The 21,723-nt window shown below is 38.4% G+C and overlaps 1 protein-coding gene across 6 annotated transcripts in view; it reads left to right on the forward strand.

Annotated features, from left to right (window-relative positions):
- DST (dystonin) overlaps window positions 1–21,723 on the forward strand; it is a 500,594-nt gene that overhangs the window by 442,678 nt on the left and 36,193 nt on the right. For all 6 annotated transcript variants that reach the window (XM_060162516.1, XM_060162518.1, XM_060162517.1 and 3 more), the window contains 10 exons: window positions 2,394–2,597; window positions 3,862–4,093; window positions 4,913–5,139; window positions 6,788–6,910; window positions 7,043–7,144; window positions 9,199–9,300; window positions 11,622–11,795; window positions 12,111–12,266; window positions 18,662–18,859; window positions 19,205–19,333. In XM_060162516.1, the coding sequence (XP_060018499.1) occupies window positions 2,394–2,597; window positions 3,862–4,093; window positions 4,913–5,139; window positions 6,788–6,910; window positions 7,043–7,144; window positions 9,199–9,300; window positions 11,622–11,795; window positions 12,111–12,266; window positions 18,662–18,859; window positions 19,205–19,333 (1,647 nt within the window). The remainder of the gene's footprint in view (window positions 1–2,393; window positions 2,598–3,861; window positions 4,094–4,912; window positions 5,140–6,787; window positions 6,911–7,042; window positions 7,145–9,198; window positions 9,301–11,621; window positions 11,796–12,110; window positions 12,267–18,661; window positions 18,860–19,204; window positions 19,334–21,723) is intronic.

The raw sequence follows: 21,723 nt of genomic DNA on the forward strand, positions 1-21,723 counted from the left end.
GTGGGAGACTTATAAACTATGTATAATTAAATTTAATTTTAGTAGAAAGTTTATTTTTGGGAGAAATCCTGATGCCTACCCACTGAATGATTTTTAGTATAAAATGTTTCATGGATTTCTTCTACTCTGAAGTGAGATCTGAATAGCTGTTTTCTAGGATAACATCAAATAGGACAAAAAGGATCATTATTGCATGGAATATTTCAAAATTGAGTTAATTTTCTTGTTTGGCATTATCTTTCAGTTCTCAAAACAAATGTATGATCTTTATTTAGAAAGGGAGCTTCAAAACTTCGTAGCCAAGTCTTCAAATTGTTCAAGCTAAATTTTACAGAATATTTGCAGCATTTCTTCTGCAACTCTACAGCATCCTCTTCACTGTTCTTGGGAACATCTTCTAGTTCATTCTAGCCAGGAATGAAAAATGGCCCCGAGAGCCGTGTTATAAATAAATGGTAGATCTCTTTTAAGTTCACATTAAGTATCTCCAGCATGAGTGGACTCTTAGGATAGAGGCCAAGAATCATTTTGTTACCTATGAGGCAAAAGACATCTCCTGCTGGGCCCTTTCTCCATGTGCACACATCCCCAAGCAGGTATCCCGTGGCTTTTTTCTTGTCTGTCATGGAATGGTCTTAAGAAGGCTCATCTGGCTACCTCCCAGCAAAGGTGTCTCATGGTGATGCTGCACAGGTGAGATCTACTTAGACTCCAGGCCACTCAAGAACTTTCAGCAGAGATTCCTTACTTTACTGAGAGTCTCTTGGTAATCAAAGTGTGAGCTTGTTTTCAAACATGGCTTCGAGAATATTGAAGCCAGAGCTCGTGTGACACATTTCTTCTCCATGAGATTGCATGGTGGCTGGTCTTACTGTCACCACCTCCATTCTGTAAAACAGCATGAAGATACCAAACAATGTAAAACACAAGTAGGAGATCACAGCCTGGACCACCCAGGGGCTGTGTAGATTCAGTAGACGTTCCTCCTTTTTTTTTTTTACAAATTGAATTTGTGTTTATTTAGCTCTTTTCCAAAAGAGTTTTGAGACCGTCTTCAGAAAAACTTCAAAAATAGGGATAGTACATTGGGGATTGTTCATGATGTAATGAACCAGTTTTCTCAACCACTTTGGAAATAATTTATATGACTGATTTTAGTGGCACTTTTAATAAAAATCCAGGTATGTGGCCGTCCTGGTGATTCTGCTTGATGAATGATGGAAGTTAAAATATTTACAGGGAAAGATCGCTTTCCTCTAGACTGTCTTTCCTGAATATAATTTCTCTCAGAGAGGCTTTTCTTAGGGGCTTTTCTTAGGGGCTGGATAGCAAACAGTTTGGAGACACATCTTCTGGTGAGGACGAGAAACTGCTGATTAGGGAACCTCGTGAATAATGGAGTACAGTAGAGGGCACCTCAATGCTGCACGGAGGTCTGCCCCAGAGAAACCTGCAGGCAGTCACGGGAGACCCTGGATTCCGTGGAGTGTAAAGATTCCAGATTGATCCATTTCCCTAGAAGGAATGGGGCTCCACCTGGATTCCACGCCCCCTCATTAGCATCAGTATCATTGTATCTCTTGATTAGATGATACTGTATTATGCATAATATTCATAGGTCACATATTTTTCCTTAAATACACTTTATAGATAATGCTCAGTATACAGCTGTGTATTTGATGGATTGATTATCCTTGCAGCCATTAACATTTAAAAATAAGTACAGATAGATTTGTTTATGTTTATATATCATACATATCATATATGTACATAGAACAGACTCACAGATATATAATGTAATATATATGGACATATTTTGTATTGGTTTACATATAATGTAATGACAATCCCTTGGGGGCTTAAATCCCCCTAACTTAGCTTTATCTGTCATTGTTCTCTCTCATCATTGTGTCTACCTTCTACTGTGCTTTTTTCCTCTTCCTTTCTTCCTCTCCCTCCCTCTCCCTTCCTTCCTTTTGAATAACTTTTGTATGTATCATGAGTGTGCAGAAAGGAATACAGAGAGTTATGGCTCAGTCTCTGTAGGTTGGGATGTAGTGAGTTCATAATCCTTTCATGTAATATGACCCTTGGCTAATACTCTCGTCAGACTGTACTGCTCTCGGTAGGAAAGGCGTAATGAAACTGGGATTCATTATTTCACTCATCCAGCATTTTTGCATGTACCCTGAAAAGGACTTTGACATGACCAGACCGTTGTTTAATCTTTGTGTCAGGGGATCTCTCCCTGGCAGAGGGTTGTGCGTTCAGTGCCTTGTGACGAGAGGGTGTTTGTGTGGAGTTTCTTGCCAGCTGGATGCGCTGCGGATGTTGACAGCTGTACTGTGGAGGTGTGCCTCTGAGAAACTGAGACGCTGTTTGCTTTGTTATAGCAACTGCGAGAGTTGATAGCCGAACACAAGCCGCATATAGATAAGATGAACAAAACTGGGCCGCAGTTACTGGAATTGAGCCCGAGGGAAGGCTTTTCTATCCAAGAGAAGTACGTGGCTGCTGACACTCTCTACAGTCAAATTAAAGAAGATGTCAAAAAGCGGGCTGTGGCGCTGGATGAAGCCATTTCTCAGTCTGCTCAGGTAATGCTTTGCACCAGCAGTGCGATGGTCTCCCCGACAGCAGAGTGTGGAAGGACATTTCCCGGATCTGCTGATTCAATTCCAGCTAAAATTGTTTCACTGCATTAACTCTGAGTATTGACGTTTTGGTCTCTGAGGTGATATTTGCCAGTGTCCGATCCTTATATTTCTCCGCCTGCTTATATATAAATAAAACATAATTTTCAATGATTTAAGAAGCATACAGCTGTCATCGTTGTCCAGATACCTAAACAAGTGCCCATCCAGAGTAGAATGCAGTGTTTGCCATTGGAAGAGATGAAAGAAAGTGTTACTATCATCATTAATGAAACATTCCCAAGACAGCAATAGAAGAAAAACTATGAATGCTAGGCTGAATAAGAAGGAAAAAATTTGCAGTTGGAAATCGATTTTTTTTTTTCGTTTTGAAAATACCTTTTTCAAGAAGTTGATTTGCAGTTACCTACAGATTTTCCGTTTTGAAGGTTTTGGTTTTTATCGTTAGATACACTGGCATGAGAGTGGTCCATTTTCTGTAATCCTGACCGATGATTCCTTTAATGTTGAGGATAGTGTGGAATCTATAAATGAACAAGTGTTCGTAACTTTGCTTCATTGTCTGTGGTGCCTTTGCAAGTGGAAATTTAAAATTCTTTCATGGATCTGACTATGTGTTTGGCCAGGAATTAAATATAAACTTCCATTACAACATCAGGAAGGTTTCTGTTTTTTTTTTAATTTTTAAACATTTTTTAGTTCAGGAAACTCATAACTTAAGAAATCCCTTTCATCTCATCAAAACTGCCCATGAATTTTACATTAATAATATAACTTTTCGAGGATGCCAAAATAATCAGTAAAAGTGAATAAAACTATCAGTGTTGATAGACAAACACCCAGATTATTGAACCTAATTTTCAAAGTTAATTTGAATTATGGTAAGATGAAGCACTAGTAAAATGCTGCTGTCAAGTGGTCCAATTATATATTAACATATACAGTTTCTTAATGAATTTACTCAGTTATTTGCAAGAAGCAGTCCCATCCCCATAAGCAGTGTGACACGGAGAGGTGCCTATGAGTTGTGATTTTAGGAATGTCTTCACACACCAGCTGGATATAACTCTTTGGATGGATGTGTTAACAGAAGGGCCAAGGTTTCATTCTTGACTGTGACATTAGATAGGTGTGTTATCATTTTAAATCCCACCCTTGGCCTCACAGGTCTTTTCCTCCATAAATGGCCCTTCTCTTTTACTCCCAGTTCCACGACAAGATCGACCAGATCCTGGAGAGCCTGGAGCGTGTGGTGGAGCGTCTGCGGCAGCCGCCTTCCATCTCAGCAGAGGTGGAGAAGATCAAGGAGCAGGTCAGTGAGAATAAGAACGTGGCCGTGGACATGGAGAAGCTGCAGCCTCTGTACGAGACCCTCAGGCAGAGGGGAGAGGAGATGATCGCTCGGTCCCAGGGCACTGACAAGGACATATCTGCCAAAGGTACTCCTTTCAGGATGAGGGAACCACTGAACTTTACTCAAAACAATTGTGAATGTTCCTTGACAGTCCAGTTGCATATCAACATGCCAGATTTTAGAAAAGGTATTGCAGATGTGACATGTTTGGGGTGGAAGGGCTGCGCACACCAGTCCCTTGTTAATGTCTTCCTGTGTTTGTGAAATCAGTTGAGTAACTACAACATGTGCCATGATACAAAAACCATATGTTCTCTGGGCCCTTTAAATCAGTTGGTTAAGCATAATGCTAGTAAGACCAAACTTGGGGTATTTTTTCCTCTGACTACACTACTTTATGTCATGGGTACTCTGTCCCATAGCCACAGAAATGGCAACCAGGACCCTAGCCAAGCACCTTAAATGTCTGAGCTGGGGTCAAAAGGAAGGGCCTGTGCAGAGGTCAGTGGAAATTCACGGTAAGAGGACTCTAGAAGTAAGCCCAAAATATGTATCCTACTTTGTTGTGTTCCTGCGACTAAGCAGATATCTCTATTCTTGATTTGGAGAGCATAAAGAATATACTAGGGCCAGCCTTGGTGAACTCAGGTCTCCCCTGAGTTCACATGCCTCTGAGCATTGTCTTTTGTCAGGAAACCTTGGTTCCGGAGGAGCAGGACACCCTCAGGTCCTGTATTTGCCTGGAAAGGCGGTTGGGCCCAGTGATACCCAGTAGACTAGGCTCAACCCAAATTTGGTCCAGGTTTAGATCCTTGGAAAATTGAATGATTGTTCCTGGGTGAATGAGAATGTTGTGCTTTATTGCTTAAAGGGTGTGTCTTTTTGATATTGTTCTGCTCTGTAGCTGTTCAGGATAAGCTAGACCAAATGGTTTTCATTTGGGAGAACATACACACACTGGTGGAAGAAAGGGAAGCCAAGCTACTGGATGTGATGGAATTAGCAGAGAAGTTCTGGTGTGATCACATGTCACTGGTGGTCACCACTAAAGATACTCAAGACTTCATCCGGGATCTGGAGGATCCTGGGATCGATCCCTCGGTAGTAAAACAACAGCAGGAAGCAGCAGAGGTAAGCAGAGAATCTCATTTAAAGTTTAAAAAATAGGGCTTCCCTGGTGGCACCGTGGTTGAAAGTCCGCCTGCCGATGCAGGGGACACGGGTTCGTGCCCCGGTCCGGGAAGATCCCTCATGCCGCGGAGCGGCTGGGCCCGTGCGCCATGGCCGCTGAGCCTGCGCGTCCGGAGCCTGTGCTCCGCAACGGGAGAGGCCACAACAGCGAGAGGCCCGCGTACCAAAAAAAAAAAAAAAAAAAGTTTAAAAAATAAGTTGTGGTAGCATGAATGTTGGATTCCTTTGGTATAAATATTTGGAATTACACTATTAGAATTCATATTTGGTCCTGAAAGTGGAATGCACAGAGATGTAGTAGGGGACAGAGTCCACCCACAGGTTTCCCATGGAGAATGTTTATTTAGAAAGTTTCTCTCCATCCCCATTGTTTCTGCCTTACTTCGGGGCCTCGTCATCTCTCTTTCTTGCCTAAGAAAGTAATCTGAGCGGTACCCCTGCCTGTGGAGTCTCTTTTCCCACCAGCCTCTAACCTTTTTGCCCATTGTCCCTCTAGATCTCCTCTTGCTCTCCTGCTGGTTAAAAGCCCTCAAGGCGTCCACTGCCTACTGCCTAAAGTCCAAACTACCTGGAACACAGTATCAGCCTTTTCCATCCCAGCCTAGCTCAGGCCTGTGTTTCCAAAGTCATTTTTTTTCTACTGCTCCTTTACCAAGCTCCTTCTCTTATGGCTTTCTCTGAAGCTGCCGTGCTCTTTCTAGCATCTGAATCTTTGCACATTTTATTTCCTTAGCCTAGAATATCTTTCCTGCCACTCTCCTTGGCAGATCCCACTCAAGCTTCAAGGTTCAGTTGGGTTGCCAGCCTCCACCCTCTTGTATACTCAGCTGAGTTAGTCCATCCATATAACATTCTCATCACGCAACTTAACGCAGAGCATGACTTATCGTTGACTGTACCTCTGTCTTTCCCAGTGGACTCAGAGCCCCTTGAGTGGAATAGTCATGTCTAATTTTCTCTGTATCTCCGATGCCTGGTTTGGGGCATGTTCATCCTTGGTAAATAAATGCATCTTGAATGAATAAGTGTACTTAACTGAGAAAATGAAAGCAAGGTAGAATACTGCATTTCTGTCATAGTTTTTGTTTGTTTGTTTGTTTGGTACTTTACATGTCCTGGGGTAAAAATGAAAATCTAGAGTTAGATTATCCTAAATCTACTAAGCAAATTACATTAATTTGTGTGAAGTCTCTGAACTCATATGATACTTACGTCTATTTTAAATGTGTGTTGCCAAACTAGTTGGTTTAAAAAACAAAAACAAAATGGCTTTCCATGCTTTTCAGTATTGTCGATTTTTTTTTTGAAAGACTTATTCTGGTATATGTTACATGGAATTATTTCCTAAATACTGTCTTTATAATAAGCATTTGACATTTGTTCCTCAAAGGACACTGATTTTTCTTTAAAATGGCTCTTGTGTTCCCTTGTTGAAAAAATTTAGTGCCAAAACTTAGAAAACAGAATGAAGAAAATAAAAATTGATTACAATCCTGCCTCCTAGAAATAACTACCATCAATGTCTTGTGCATCTTTTTAGTTTCATTGTGGTTTGGCTTTAAAGTAAGGCTGTCATTTCTTATTCTAGGTCATAAGGGAGGAGATAGACGGATTGCAGGAAGAGCTGGATATGGTTATTAACCTGGGTTCTGAACTCATTGCCGCTTGCGGGGAACCCGACAAGCCCATTGTTAAGAAGAGTATAGACGAGGTACAACCTGCATATTTTCTACTCTTATCAGAATGGTTTTTTAAAAGGATTTTTCTAACTAAAGCATATTTGATAGAAGTAGTCGGAAACTTAGCATATGATACTGAAAGAGTTCTAATATTTACATTGTAGTTAAATTCAGCCTGGGATTCTCTAAATAAAGCTTGGAAAGACCGGGTGGACAGACTTGAGGAGGCAATGCAGGCTGCTGTTCAGTACCAGGATGGACTGCAGGTAAGGCTTACAGGGTCTCCTGGAGGGAGGGATCAGGTGATAAGTGATGCTTACAAATTCACGCATCAGTATGTCCCCGGAGCTGCAAGTGTGATGCAGTTAACTCACCTGCTTCAATTCATGCTTTGCCTTTTCGAAGAGATTTCTGACACTGGAGATATGTACAGATTCATATACACCCCTAAACACATTCTTATACACACATTCAGTGAAATTTACTTTGAAAAGAAATATTTTAACTTTTTAAAGTGAAAGTCACAGTATTTTTCATAAATGGCTCAACACCAGACAGTGAAATGGAGCTGAGTCTGAGCTCTGCTCTAGAGTTGAGTGGAATAAAATGAAAGGAGTAAACACTATCTAAAAATGTCACTAAGTGTAGCACAAGTCAGATGTAAAGAAATTTGATTTGAAGCCAGTGTTCCCAGTGAACTAAAATAGATTTCTATTTTATTAGGTCATAATCTGTCTTGCAAAAAGTGTTTTCTTCTTTCCCATGTATATAATTCCTTTTAATGGTTGTTTTTCACATCACTCAAGGGTTCTCATTCAGTTCATTAACTAGTTTTTAAGTTTATTTTTTTAATATTAAAAATTCTCCTGTCAGTTGAGGCCAACTCAGGGATATTTCTCTCCCTACCTTCCTTAACTTTATTCCATTTCCTAACAGAGTGGCAGCAGTTGAATCCTTCATCCAACCATATGGAAAAGGCCTCTCTAAGTATTTCCATAACACCAAGAGAATATTATTTTTAAAGCTCAGATGAGAACATCTTTTCCCTTTTATTAGGCCACTTCATTTCTATATTTATAAAAATAAATATCACAAGCCCAGCTTTATGCCAGCAGAAAAGTGTTTTGAACTTTGCAAATATATAAAAAATTCACTACAAGTGACACCTTATTATAACCCCCCCACTCCATTTTTTTTAACCAAAGTGATAATTTATTGGTTGGATAACAGTGGCCAGTAACCAGTCAAGCTCTACGTCCATCTGTGAGGCCAGATCGTGATTTTCAAATTCGTTTGGTGGGTCACAGAGGTTGTATCCTCTCCTGGGGCTGGAGATGGCTCTGCCACCACTGCACCCGTTAGCCCCAGGAGGTCAGGGTCACAGCTGGACACGAAGGCTTGTCTCATCACTGTTGCTAGAAAAACAAGGCCCATCACAGGTCCTGCTGGTCCTAGGTCAGTAGCATCACATGTGTGGGGATGAAAGGCAGTGATGGATTAAAAGAGCTGTAGGTAAGTGTCCAAAGCTGCAGACACTCCAGAGGTTTCAAGGTTTGATTGTAAAGTGAAAGGCATTTTATTTCCCAAGTTGCTGCTCACGTTCTTAGGGTTTATCATGATCAGTTTAAACTACCAGATATTTCCCAAGGTTTTTTTTCTCAGTACTGTATGGCCTGGCAACTTCATTAAATGGCAGAATAATTTTGTGTATTCAGAACCTGAAAAAAAAAAATGTGAGTGGAGCCTTTTTAAAAAAGATTGTTTGTGTTGCCTAAAACGAACAAGAAGATAGGAGATTTTGAAGTTTTGTCGCAGTTCAGAATAATGGTCTTAATCATTATACGTGCAGGATTTTAATGCTAATCTCAGTAATACAGAAGAGTTTACTTGAGACAAATTGTTTCACGTGCCAAACAGTAAACTTCTTGATTATTTGAATGAACAGATGGGTTTGAATCTTTTTCTCCCAATATATTTATACAATCTGCCTTTTAGGCAGACAGAGTACAGAGAATTTTATTTTGTGTGGTGAATTTATAAAACTTTTTTTTCAAATAGACTTTTCTTGAAAGTTCTCAATATTCTAAGATTCTATTCAAGATAGAATTTCTTCTACAAATTTGGATGCAAAATTGGAGGTTTCACCTATTTCATATTTGGGATAACTGTTCCAGTATGTTGCCACTTTTACCTTATTTGTAAAACAGGCTCATTGCTTAATATCTTTACAGATTTATGATTATACTTTTCTATTGCACTTGAGGTATTGTAGTAATTTCAAATATACTGTTATAATAACATGACCTAACGTGTTTTTCAGGCAATATTTGACTGGGTAGATATTGCAGGTGGCAAATTGGCTTCATTGTCTCCAATTGGAACAGATCTTGAAACTGTCAAGCAGCAGATTGAGGAGCTGAAGGTATGGGTAGGAGCTGAGAAATTCATCAAACGTTGCATTTTTAAGTTCTTGATTCATGGGATGCTTTATGCAAATTTATTTTATATAATTGAAGTGTTACATTTTGATTATGGAACTGGTTTAATATAGTGCCTGCACATAATAGGTTATGTATAAGTGCTCGTTAAATAAAGGATACAAAATACTAGTAGTTTTTCTTACTAAATCAATTCCTGTTCATTATAGAAAAATCAGAAAAATGCAAATTAGCAAAACAAAATGTTATGTAACCAGAGTCAAGCACTCGTAAGATTTGATTTATAGCCTTTCATATATCCTCATACTGGGTGTAGGATGAGGTATGGGGGCGTGTGTGTGTGTGTGTGTGTGTGTGTGTGTGTGTGTGTGTGTGTGTTTGACATATTACATATGTATACTATACAGTAAGGATTTTTAGAACTTTATTATTCTGTAGTGTGTTATTGTCACTGATACATATACAGCAACATTTCTGTTTTCTTTGTTGTGTTCAGAGTAATTCAATTAGTCCAACAGGCTAAAGAAGGATCCCGTGAGTGGATGGGATTGGATGGGATCATAGTGTTTCCCAAAACGTTTGTTTTGTAAATGCTTGTTGTTTCCCATCTGCTTTCCTCTGTAATTTTTTTCCTTTGTGGTTCTTGATCTCCAGCTGTGAAAATGGCTGAACCGTTTCCTCTGAATTCCTCTGTGCTGATGCTCATTTATCAAAGTGGGAGCAGCTATTTCCTCCCTAATTTTAAAGTCTCTATCTACAGAGACATCACAGCCCTTTCAATGAACTCTACTAGATTTTTACATAAAATTATTATCTGGCTTTAAAAGAGTAGCATTTTTATCTCTAAGTGTGATATAGAATATTTCATTTAGAAAAAAATTGTTTCTTCTTGAGAATTTTACTGTTACCATCATTAGATGGTGATTTTTTTTTTACTCTGTCTGCTCATGTAGTAAACACATGATATCCTTTATGTACATCATGTGTACATCATGTACATCGTGTGGAGGAGGGGTTTTTTTGGGTTTTACATATATCTCAGCAGTTTTCATACAGCACACTGGATGAGGTGCTTGCCCTTAAATCAGGTGTCTGAAGTTGCATCTCCCTTCATCCACTTACTAGCCAAATGGCCTCAGAAAATTTGTCTAACTGCTCTCACTTCTGTGTCCTTACCTTAATTGGGGATAAAATGATTTTCTTTATAAGTTTATTGAGAACAACTTGACTATAGCAAGTGTTCACTATGCTTTTGTTATTATTTTTAATTATTATTTTAACTTGCTTGAAAAAAATTGATACTGCTTAGCCATTAATTCTTTATTATTTAATTATTTACTATTAGAGATTAAAATCAATACTTTATGAAAAGACAGTTTCCTATTACATGTAACCACTGGCTAACCTGTATTGGTTGGCAAAGCCAGGATTATTACCTACATGTCATTAAGCACCAAGTGAGAGTAATGTTATTCTGAGTCAGTGCAAAGGATAAATAAATACTAATAAACACAGCATAGCAGGGAATTCCCTGGCGGTCCATTGGTTAGGACTCAGCACTTTCACTGCCGAGGACCTGGTTCGATCCCTGGTCAGGGAACTAAGATTCCCGCAAGCCGCATAGCATGGCCACAAAGAAAAATAATATAAATAAATAAACAAACACAGCATAGCTACAGAAAACACAGAGCATTCAGTGACTGCAAGATGTGTGTGTGTTTTGAGCAGGAAATAATGTGAGTTTCTTAGAGATTTTTTTTCTGGGTTTCATATATGTCAATATATATTTTGTTTTCTTCTTTCCTATAATTTCAGAACTCATTTATTGAATATGTATAATTAGACCCTGGAAGAAGTTCATCCTTGAAATTTGTTAGTTCTTTATTGTAGAGAACAGAAGTGAAATAGCAAAATTATAAATAAAAAATCGTTCCATCAGAAAACGTTGAATGAAAAGATTTCTTTTTTTTAATTTAATTTTTATTTTATACTGGAGTATAGTTGATTTACAATGTTGTGCTAGTTTCAGGTGTGAGAAAAGATTTCTTTTCATCATTTTTTATCTACAGTTTTTCATCAGTAAACCCTGTGTTAGATTTTATTCCTCTTCACCCCACCCCAATAAAAAGTGTGAATTAGAACAAACATCTAACCTGTAGAATTTTTGTTTGTTTAAAGTTACTGAAGAGAACTTGCTGTATAAAAATATAAATAAAATAAAATTCAAAAATTCCAAAAAAATAAAAAGATAAAGTTACTGATGTATAACAAATTTTCCTTGTATGCCTCCTTTTTTAAAAAATAGCAATTTAAGTCAGAGGCGTATCAACAACAGATAGAAATGGAGAGACTGAACCATCAGGCAGAGCTCCTGCTAAAGAAAGTAACAGAAGAAAGTGATAAACACACTGTTCAGGACCCACTGATGGAGCTGAAATTGATATGGGACAGTCTGGATGAGAGGATCATCAATAGACAGGTAAATACCAATTTCAGGTTCATATAATAATGTGAAATAACTGTTAAAAAGTAAAATTAGGGGATCCTGGACATAAACTTCAGAAGCCCCTAAATTCTTTTATTTCCTTGGAACTTTTCCTGCTTCTCACATGCTGTTTTTTTAACCACAAAGTTTCAAACTTAAAATATATGAGGATATGATGATTGGGCTTCATTGGATTTGCTTAAAGACTTATGCAGCATGAAGCAATTGAACAGTTCACTCTTGTTTTATAAATGTGGGTCATCCATCCTATCAGACTCGTGGATCGATTGTCTTCCTCTCTGTCTGCAGCACAAGCTGGAGGGCGCTCTGTTAGCACTGGGGCAGTTCCAGCACGCACTGGACGAGTTGCTGGCGTGGCTCACGCACACTGAGGGCTTGCTCAGCGAACAGAAGCCTGTCGGAGGAGACCCCAAGGCCATTGAAATTGAACTTGCCAAGCATCATGTACGTAGCTGTTACTGCATCCTCTCTTTCTTCTCTCTGCATTTCTAGTGTCACCAGATGTTTCTGGTCTGCTGATTTTTTAGGCATTTATGGTTTTAACCCATGTTCCTATTTGACATTGGCGACATAAGGTTGAACTACTTAAAATGCACTTCTTAAAAGGTGATAATCAGGCTTCCCTGGTGGCGCAGTGGTTGAGAGTCCGCCTGCCAATGCAGGGGACACGGGTTCGTGCCCTGGTCCGGGAAGATACCACATGCCGTGGAGCGGCTGGGCCTGTGAGCCATGGCCACTGAGCCTGCGTGTCCGGAGCCTGTGCTCCGCGACGGGAAAGTGATAATCAAAATGTTTTTCTCATTGGTCAAGGCAGTTATTGTCAAAAATAGCAAGAATGGGGAATTTTTGGCTAAACGTTAGGAGGACTGCATGACCAACACTGGAGGTTTAAATTTCTGATTATACCTGTGCTTGGATGAAGGTAACATAGTTTTAAAAGCTGTTGGGGGCAGCCTGGCAAGTCACAGTTATCCTGCAGGCTCTGTGCGTGTTTCCTCTGGTCACCCTTCCCTCCACGCGTCTCTCCCTTGCTGTGTTTTGGCTTGTCATATATTTCTGTCTGTCTGTACATCTCTCATCATGTTGGGGTTTGTCCTTCTGTTTCTTTCTCTTACTTTTCACTGGCTTTTTGTGTCTTAGTCCTTTTCTTTCCAAGGTAGTTTTTTAAACTATTTATTATGTTTAGAAGAGTTTTTACATGTCATGTACTTGATTGAAAGCTTATAAGTGGAAAATTTTTATCTTGAGATATATGCAAAATAGTTTCATATTTTGTCATCTTTGTGGCACTTGGTTGATGATTATTAACAGAAAATTCCCCGTCTTAAGTCAACGAGGCTTAATGAATAGAATTTATGCCCAGTAGAGTTTATCCTGACATTCAGCAGGCTTTCATAGAACTTTTAACATACACATTATAGTGGTGTCTTACTTAAAGTTAGGTCCTTAATCCTAATCTTAAATAAGTTTTCCTTGATTATCATATAGAAACATTTGATTATTTTACATATTAACAGCATTTTAAAATAAGAGGTTTATAGCGCTTTAAGATCATGATATTTTTGATTATTCTTGCTTTAGTTCTTCTTCCTTCATGTGTTTCCCTACAGTAATTGTTCCCTAATTTAAATTTTTCTTCCTTTTTTACCTCTTTCTGTCTGTATTTATAATCATTGCCCAGCCATATCTGATTAAGCAATTAGGACTTATTTTGCATCATTAATATTTGTCCTCATTTAATATCTATATTATACCTTTGCTAAGAGCAATAATGACCAGTCACACTGACTCTGCATGTAACCAAAATGTTTATTCTCATAGGGTGAGTTTATAGCATTTACATTTTCATAAACTCAGCCATTGTCCTAAAAGTCACATACATCAGTGACAGGAACTTTGTAGAAGATGGTAGAGGTGGGAACATGCGGCACCCTGGTCCAGTTATTTTGGTGGAGATGAGTTAGGGACCTTTAGTTTCCTTTAGTCAGGGATATTTTCTCCTTCCATTTCTTCCTTTTTAAAAAAATTTTATTGAAGTATAGTTGATTTACAATGTTGTGTTAATTTCCACAGTACAGCAAAGTGATTCAGTTATACATATATATTCTTTTCCATTATATTTTATCACAGGACATTGAATATAGTTCCCTGTGGTATACAGTAGGACCTTGTTGTTTATCCACCCTCCATATATACTAGTTGGCATCTGCTGGCCCCAAACTCCCAATCCTTCACTCCCCACTCTGATTCCATTTCTGAAGGTCAAAGTTCAAGGACTCAGAATTGCCAGCACAATTGCTGGAGGAAGGGAGGGAAGATTCCCATCCCTGTCCCGCCTTCTTCTCTGGCTCCTAGGCCGTGGCTTATGTAGCAGGGCTCCGACCATTTATAAGAACGAATTTTATAGAATTATCTTTTATGTTTTGACTGTGAAAATATTTAACTCTTACCTTTTGAAAGTGGTGCCTACGTTAACATATCCAAGTACCTGCTTCTTATAAAGATCACTCCTTACTCAGTTGATTTTATAACTTTTGAAAAACCTCCCTCACCAGATGCCTCAGAACACAAGTGGATGGAGTCAGAGAAGCAGTGATCAGGGACGGTTCGTGCCCTTGCCTGAAATCCTTCTGGTCTGGGTTTCCCAGATGTGGGTTGTCCCTCCCAGGACGACAGATGACACTCCTCTTCTCTCCTGTTGCCAACCCGAGTCTGAGTGTAGGGGGAAGGGTTATCACAGACTTTTACCAACAATAGAGGGAGGTTTCTTCTGGTTTCCAAAAGCATAGCAGTCTTCTTGAAAGGAAACTGTTACTAAGCTGTATTTGTTCTTTGAGGTAATTCTTTTCAGTATAAGAAATTGATTTTTTTAGCCTGCAGTTGTTTTTTGCACTTACCACTCTTGCCCCATGTTAGTGCATTTAAGTGTTATTAATCTATTCTTATATTCCCACCGGATAATAGAATAAGAAGGCATTATTTACTGGGATCTGTCATAGGCATTTCATATCGTATTTTCTAGTAAGAGAACAGCTAAATCGTGGAATGCTGGACTCACGTATTCCCCAGTAAATGGTGAAATCCCTTTCCCTTTAATGTTAGGGCCTCCTGGGGTTCATTCCTGTCACCTGAGCAGTTAACTCTAGCACCCTTAAAACCAGAGATGATAAAAGGGTATTCTGTGGGCTTCCCTGGTGGCGCATTGGTTGAGAGTCCGCCTGCCGATGCAGGGGACACGGGTTCGTGCCCTGGTCTGGGAGGATCCCACATGCCACGGAGCGGCTGGGCCCGTGAGCCGTGGCTGCGGGCCTGCGCATCTGGAGCCTGTGCTCCACAACAGGAGAGGCCACAAGAGTGAGAGGCCCCTGTACCGCAAAAAAAAAAAAGGTATTCTGTGATCATTTGTTTCCTTTTTTTTCTTTACATCTTTATTGGAATATAATTGCTTTACAATGGTGTGTTAGTTTCTGCTTTATAACAAAGTGAATCAGTATTACATATACATATATCCCCATATCTCTTCCCTCTTGCATCTCCCTCCCTCCCACCCTCCCTATCCCACCCCTCTAGGAGGTCACAAAGCACGGAGCTGATCTCCCTGTGCTATGTGGCTGCTTCCCACTAGCTATCTATTTTACGTTTGGTAGTGTATATATGTCTATGCCACTCTCTCACTTTGTCCCAGCTTACCCTTCCCCCTCGCCATATCCTCAAGTCCATTCTCTAGTAGGTCTGTGCCTTTATTCCCATCTTGCCCCTAGGTTCTTCATGACCACTTTTTTTTTTTTTTTAGATTCCATATATATGTGTTAGCATACGGTATTTGTCTTTCTCTTTCTGACTTACTTCACTCTGTATGACAGACTCTAGCTCCATCCACCTCACTACAAATAACTCAATTTCGTTTCTTTTTATGATTGAGTAATATTCCATTGTATATATGTGCCACATCTTCTTTATCCATTCATCTGTCGATGGACACTTAGGTTGCTTCCATGTCCTGGCTATTGTAAATAGAGCTACAGTGAACATTGTGGTACATAACTCTTTTTGAATTATGGTTTTCTCAGGGTATATGCCCAGTAGTGGGATTGCTGGGTCATATGGTAGTTCTATTTTTAGTTTTTTAAGGAACCTCCATACTGTTCTCCATAGTGGCTATGTCAATTTACATTCCCACCAACAGTGCAAGAGGGTTCCCTTTTCTCCACACCCTCTCCACCATTAATTGTTTGTAGATTTTTTGATGATGGCCATACTGACCGGTGTGAGATGATATCTCATTGTAGTTTTGATTTGCATTTCTCTAGTGATTAATGATGTTGAGCATTCTTTCATGTGTTTGTTGGCACTCTGTATATCTTCTTTGGAGAAATGTCTATTTAGGTCTTCTGCCCATTTTTGGATTGGGTTGTTTGTTTTTTTGTTATTCAGCTGCATGAGCTGCTTGTATATTTTGGAGATTAATCCTTTGTAAGTTGCTTCATTTGAAAATATTTTCTCCCATTTGGAGGGTTGTCTTTTGGTCTTGTTTATGGTTTCCTTTGCTGTGCAAAAGCTTTTAAGTTTCATTAGGTCCCATTTGTTTATTTTTGTTTTTATTTCCATTTCTCTATGAGGTGGGTCAAAAAGGATCTTGCTGTGATTTATGTCATAGAGTGTTCTGCCTGTGTTTTCCTCTAAGAGTTTGATAGTGTCTGGCCTTACATTTAGGTCTTTAATCCATTTTGAGTTTACTTTTGTGTATGGTGTTAGGGAGTGTTCTAATTTCATTCTTCTACATGTAGCTGTCCAGGTTTCCCAGCACCATTTATTGAAGAGGCTGTCTTTTCTCCATTGTATATTCTTGCCTTCTTTATCAAAGATAAGGTGACCATATGTGCGGGGGTTTATTTCTGGGCTTTCTGTCCTGTTCCATTGATCTGTATTTCTGTTTCTGTGCCAGTACCATACTGTCTTGATTACTGTAGCTTTGTAGTATAGTCTGAAGTCAGGGAGCCTGATTCTTCCAGCTCCGTTTTTCCTTCTTAAGATTGCTTTGGCTATAAGGGGACTTTTCTGTTTCCATACAAATCGTGAAATTTTTTGTTCTAGTTCTGTGAAAAATGCCAGTGGTAGATTGATAGGGATTGCATTGAATCTGTAGATTGCTTTGGGTAGTGTAGTCATTTTCACAATGTGATTCTTCCAATCCAAGAACATGGTATATCTCTCCATCTATTTGTATCATCTTTAATTTCTTTCATCAGTGTCTTATAATTTTCTGCATACAGGTCTTTTGTCTCCTTAGGTAGGTTTATTCCTAGATAATTTATTCTTTTTGTTGCAATGGTAAATGGGAGTGTTTTCTTAATATCACTTTCAGATTTATCATCATTAGTGTATGGGAATGCAAGAGATTTCTGTGCATTAATTTTGTATCCTGCTACTTTACCAAATTCATTGATTAGCTCTAGTAATTTTCTGGTAGCATCTTTAGGATTCTCTATGTATAATATCATGTCATCTGCAAACAGTGACAGACTTACCTCTTCTTTTCCTATTTGGATTCCTTTTATTTCTTTTTTTTCTCTGATTGCTGTGGCTAAAACTTCCAAAACTATGTTGAGTAATAGTGGAGAGAGTGGGCAACCTTGTCTTGTTCCTGATCTTAGTGGAAATGGTTTCAGTTTTTCACCATTGAGGACGATGTTGGCTGTGGGTTTGTCACATATGGCCTTTATTATATTGAGGTAAGTTCCCTGTATGCCTACTTTCTGGAGGGTTTTTATCATAAATGGGTGTTGAATTTTGTTGAAAGCTTTCTCTGCATCTATTGGGATGATCATATGGTTTTTCTCCTTCAGTTTCTTAATGTGGTGTATCATGTTGATTGATTTGCGTATATTGAAGAATCCTTGCATTCCTGGGATAAACCCCACTTGATCATGGTGTATGATCCTTTTAATGTGCTGTTGGATTCTGTTTGCTAGTATTTTGTTGAGGATTTTTGCATCTGTGTTCATCAGTGATATTGGCCTGTAGTTTGCTTTCTTTGTGACATCTTTGTCTGGTTTCGGTATCAAGGTTATGGTGACCTTGTAGAATGAGTTTGGGAGTGTTCCTCCCTCTGCTATATTTTGGAAGAGTTTAAGAAGGATAGGTGTTAGCTCTTCTCTAAATGTTTGATAGAATTCTCCTGTGAAGCTATCTGGTCTTGGGCTTTTGTTTTTTGGAAGATTTTTAATCACAGTTTCAATTTCAGTGCTTGTGATTGGTCTGTTCATATTTTCCATTTCTTCCTGGTTCAGTCTCGGAAAGTTGTGCATTTCTAAGAATTTGTCCATTTCTTCTAGGTTGTCCATTTTATTGGCATATAGTTGCTTGTCGTAATCTCTCATGTTTCCTTTTTAAGAGTGCTAATTGTAAAACATGGCAATGTATTAATTTTATATTTGAACATATAGCAATATATATCTTCGAAATTGTTTACTCAGGACATGAAAATTAAGTTCAATTAAAGTGAGATTGAATCAAATGAATATTTTTAGAGCCTTTTAACTATAATCTCTATATACTTAATGTCATCAGTTTCAAAACTCTTCTATGGGTAGAACTAGCTGTGTTCTCAACATAATCATTTCAGGGAATGTTGGTAGATTGAAGAGATACCCAATAAAGTTGCAAAGTTAAGGGAAAGGAAGTTCTCCATTTTAAAAAGTTCATTAGTACTAAAATTCTATGTATATGTTGTAGCTTCAGAACGTTTCATAACCAGGAAATAAAAGAATTGCATTAGAAGTGATGCTAGCATGTTACAAACTAGCGAACATATTAAGTGTTAATCTGAATATTTTCAGGTGCTCCAAAATGATGTATTAGCCCATCAGTCCACCGTGGAAGCCGTGAAGAAAGCAGGAAATGATCTAATCGAATCAAGTGCCGGAGAAGAAGTCAGCAACCTTCAGAACAAGCTAGAGGTTTTGAATCAACGCTGGCAAAATGTTTTGGAAAAAACAGAACAAAGGAAGCAGCAGCTGGATGGTGCCTTGCGCCAGGTGAATGAGAGAATAAATCCTGAAGCTTTTTGGTGCCTTCAAGACCAAGATGACATGGCATTTCTTTTATTGGTTTTCACACCCCTGTTTAGTTTTTATACTTCAAGGAGAAGAGTAAAAACAAGTGGGATAAAGGACAGAGCTGAGAAGAACACAGCTCTCCAGTTCTTAGCATGATAGTTTTATTGCTGGTTCTCCTGCTGAAGAAAAGCAAGTGGTCCAGAGGCCCCTGCCCTTGTTCAAAATGCATGGAGAGGCTTAGCAGGCTGGGATTGTTTAAGCTTCATTTTTGGCTTCAAAGTGACCATATCTGGGGTCCAAACTTGAACCTCTCTCTCACTCCAGGCTAAAGGGTTCCACGGCGAAATCGAGGATTTGCAACAGTGGCTGACCGACACAGAGCGCCATCTGTTAGCATCCAAGCCTCTGGGAGGTTTACCGGAAACAGCCAGGGAACAGCTTACTGCCCACATGGTAACTATATTATTTCCTACAGCTCTAGCCTCAGATTAAGAGACTGACTATTTTGTGTAGGCCCTGGTGATAAACAAACTGTGGGAGAAGGTTTAAGGATATCCAGTTTTGCAGCAGAAATCTCTATATATAAGTGCTAGAAACACTGTTGATTAAATTTTTAAAGTCAGAACCTATTCTTTATTTTAAAGTTTAGTGTGTCAGTGTATGAAAAGAGGTTTTAGCAGTCTAGGCAATTTTTAGAAGCAGACCTTCCCCCATAAAATGATAAACTTGTATGGATAGTAATATAACATTGGGTAAATTATAAACTGTGGCTCCTTGAGTGGAAAGAAAAATCCCTAAAGGAATCAAAATGGACTTAACAATTACTGCTGTGAGCATGAGATTCCCACCCAGTTTCATTGAAGGCTGGAAAATATGTTCTTGTTCTGTGAAAATGAAGTTACATATTTGCTCCTTTTAATGGTGATGGGGCCGTATCTTCAACCTCACACCCACCAGGTTTGGATAAGAGGAGGCTTCTGTTTAATTGTCTGACCCGGAGCATCACATCATGCCTGTGGGCTGTTCCCGCCCAGAGTCTGTAGCGCTGTCAACTCTTAAAGATAAGGAGGAAAAATAATGAAACTTGAGACTCTGGCTTTCTTTCCTAGAAGTATGGGCTGAGAAATTAAATTTAGACTACATTTGACCTATTGACATTTCCTATTCGTGTCCCATCATAATTTAGCTCTAGAAGTTCTAAGAGAAAACAGTCTTTTTCAAATGTTGAATGCTTCTTAGGAAATAAAAGTAGAAGTACTTAGGGATTTGGCAAAAGAAATGGGCCATTGTACGTGAAAGTCTGTACTCTTTAGTCATGCCTAGTGTTGTTGTAAGATCTTACTAATAAAACTGCACTTGTTGGGAATAATTTTGAATTTGATGATTTGGAGAGGAAGTGACCATCTTGTAGGTGGAGTGAAGAAATACAACAGAAGTAACATCTTATTCATTTCACAATTGCCATGAGCAGTTAAAATGAATCCTATTAATCCTATAGAGAATTTCCTAGAATCTCTATTCCTTCTTTTAGAAAATCATTGTGTATGTGGTTTTCTTGTTGTTAATATGTTGTTTTCTTGGTGCTACAAGGGACCCATTTGTTCACTGAAAAAGTAATTGACTAATTAACTCGGGAGCACTTGTCTTTTCCATAAAATCTGGCTGTCTTCCAGATACCTCCTTACTTTCCTAGAAGTACTTGCATAGCTATTACAGTCCATTAAGTATAAGTTTAATGAATTCTTGAACAAACATGCATGAGATGGTTCTCTAATAAACAAATATTTTTAAATGGTAATTTAGAAGAGTATAAGTAAAAAGTTGGAAAGCAAAGAGCTTATCTTTAGAATATTTTATTTTAGAAAAATATTACTTATCAGCATATTTGGTTTGGGTAGGATGTTTGCTGATATCATTTGCCAGATTATAGAATTCCATGATTTAAGAAATTCTAAAGAGTTACTGATACTTGTAATACTGTTTTAGTCATGTTCTTTTGATTTGGTTCTGTTAGACATGAAGGAAACTAGAAAACTTGGAGTATTACTGTTTCCTGAGATTTAGCTGTATTTAGAAGCTTTGCTTTGATTAAAAGCTTTCAGTGGGTGATATTGTAAATATGTTGAGAGAGGGATTTTTTTAAGGTTTAAGAAATTACAAAGTTTTGAGGCAATAAAAATATTCTAGAATTAGTAGTGATGGTTGCACAGTCTTATGAAAATACTAAAAACACTGAATTCTAGACTTTAAAATGCTGATTTTTATGGATTATATCTCAATTTTAAAAATTAAAAAGTTGGAAGTATTAGATAGTATGTAATTTTTCAGTGGGAGCTATGATTTGACTCACATTGTAATTGAATCAATGGAATAGAACTGGTCTTACTTTTGACGTGAGTGTAACTGGTGTTTCATTTATCTTAAATTCTAAATTTGTTTAAGCAGTATTTTTATACTCTGTATAGAAGATACACACTGCATTCTAGTTGAAAGCTTTAAAAATGTTATAACTGAGAAGAATATTCATAGGACCACAAGTTTGGCTACTGTGATTCCAAAGTCTGTGTCATCAACTTAAATGTCTTACGGTACTGGGTCTTCACCTTCTATCCACTGTGTGTCTTCTGAGCATAGAATTAAATTATACCAAAAAACCAATATTACAGTTGTTGTATTGTGTTCCGAGGAGAGACTTAGAGAACCCATTTTACAGAGAAGGAAATCGAGGCTCAGGGAAGTTACGTTACTCGCCCAAGGTCACAGAGCTGATTGGTTACTGTACATTGAAAGCTTTCTTGATAACATTTAACATTACTGCTTCACGTGTGGGGTGGATTGATAAC

The sequence above is a fragment of the Lagenorhynchus albirostris genome, chromosome 10, assembly GCF_949774975.1.
Source record: "Lagenorhynchus albirostris chromosome 10, mLagAlb1.1, whole genome shotgun sequence".
Taxonomy (NCBI): domain Eukaryota; kingdom Metazoa; phylum Chordata; class Mammalia; order Artiodactyla; family Delphinidae; genus Lagenorhynchus; species Lagenorhynchus albirostris.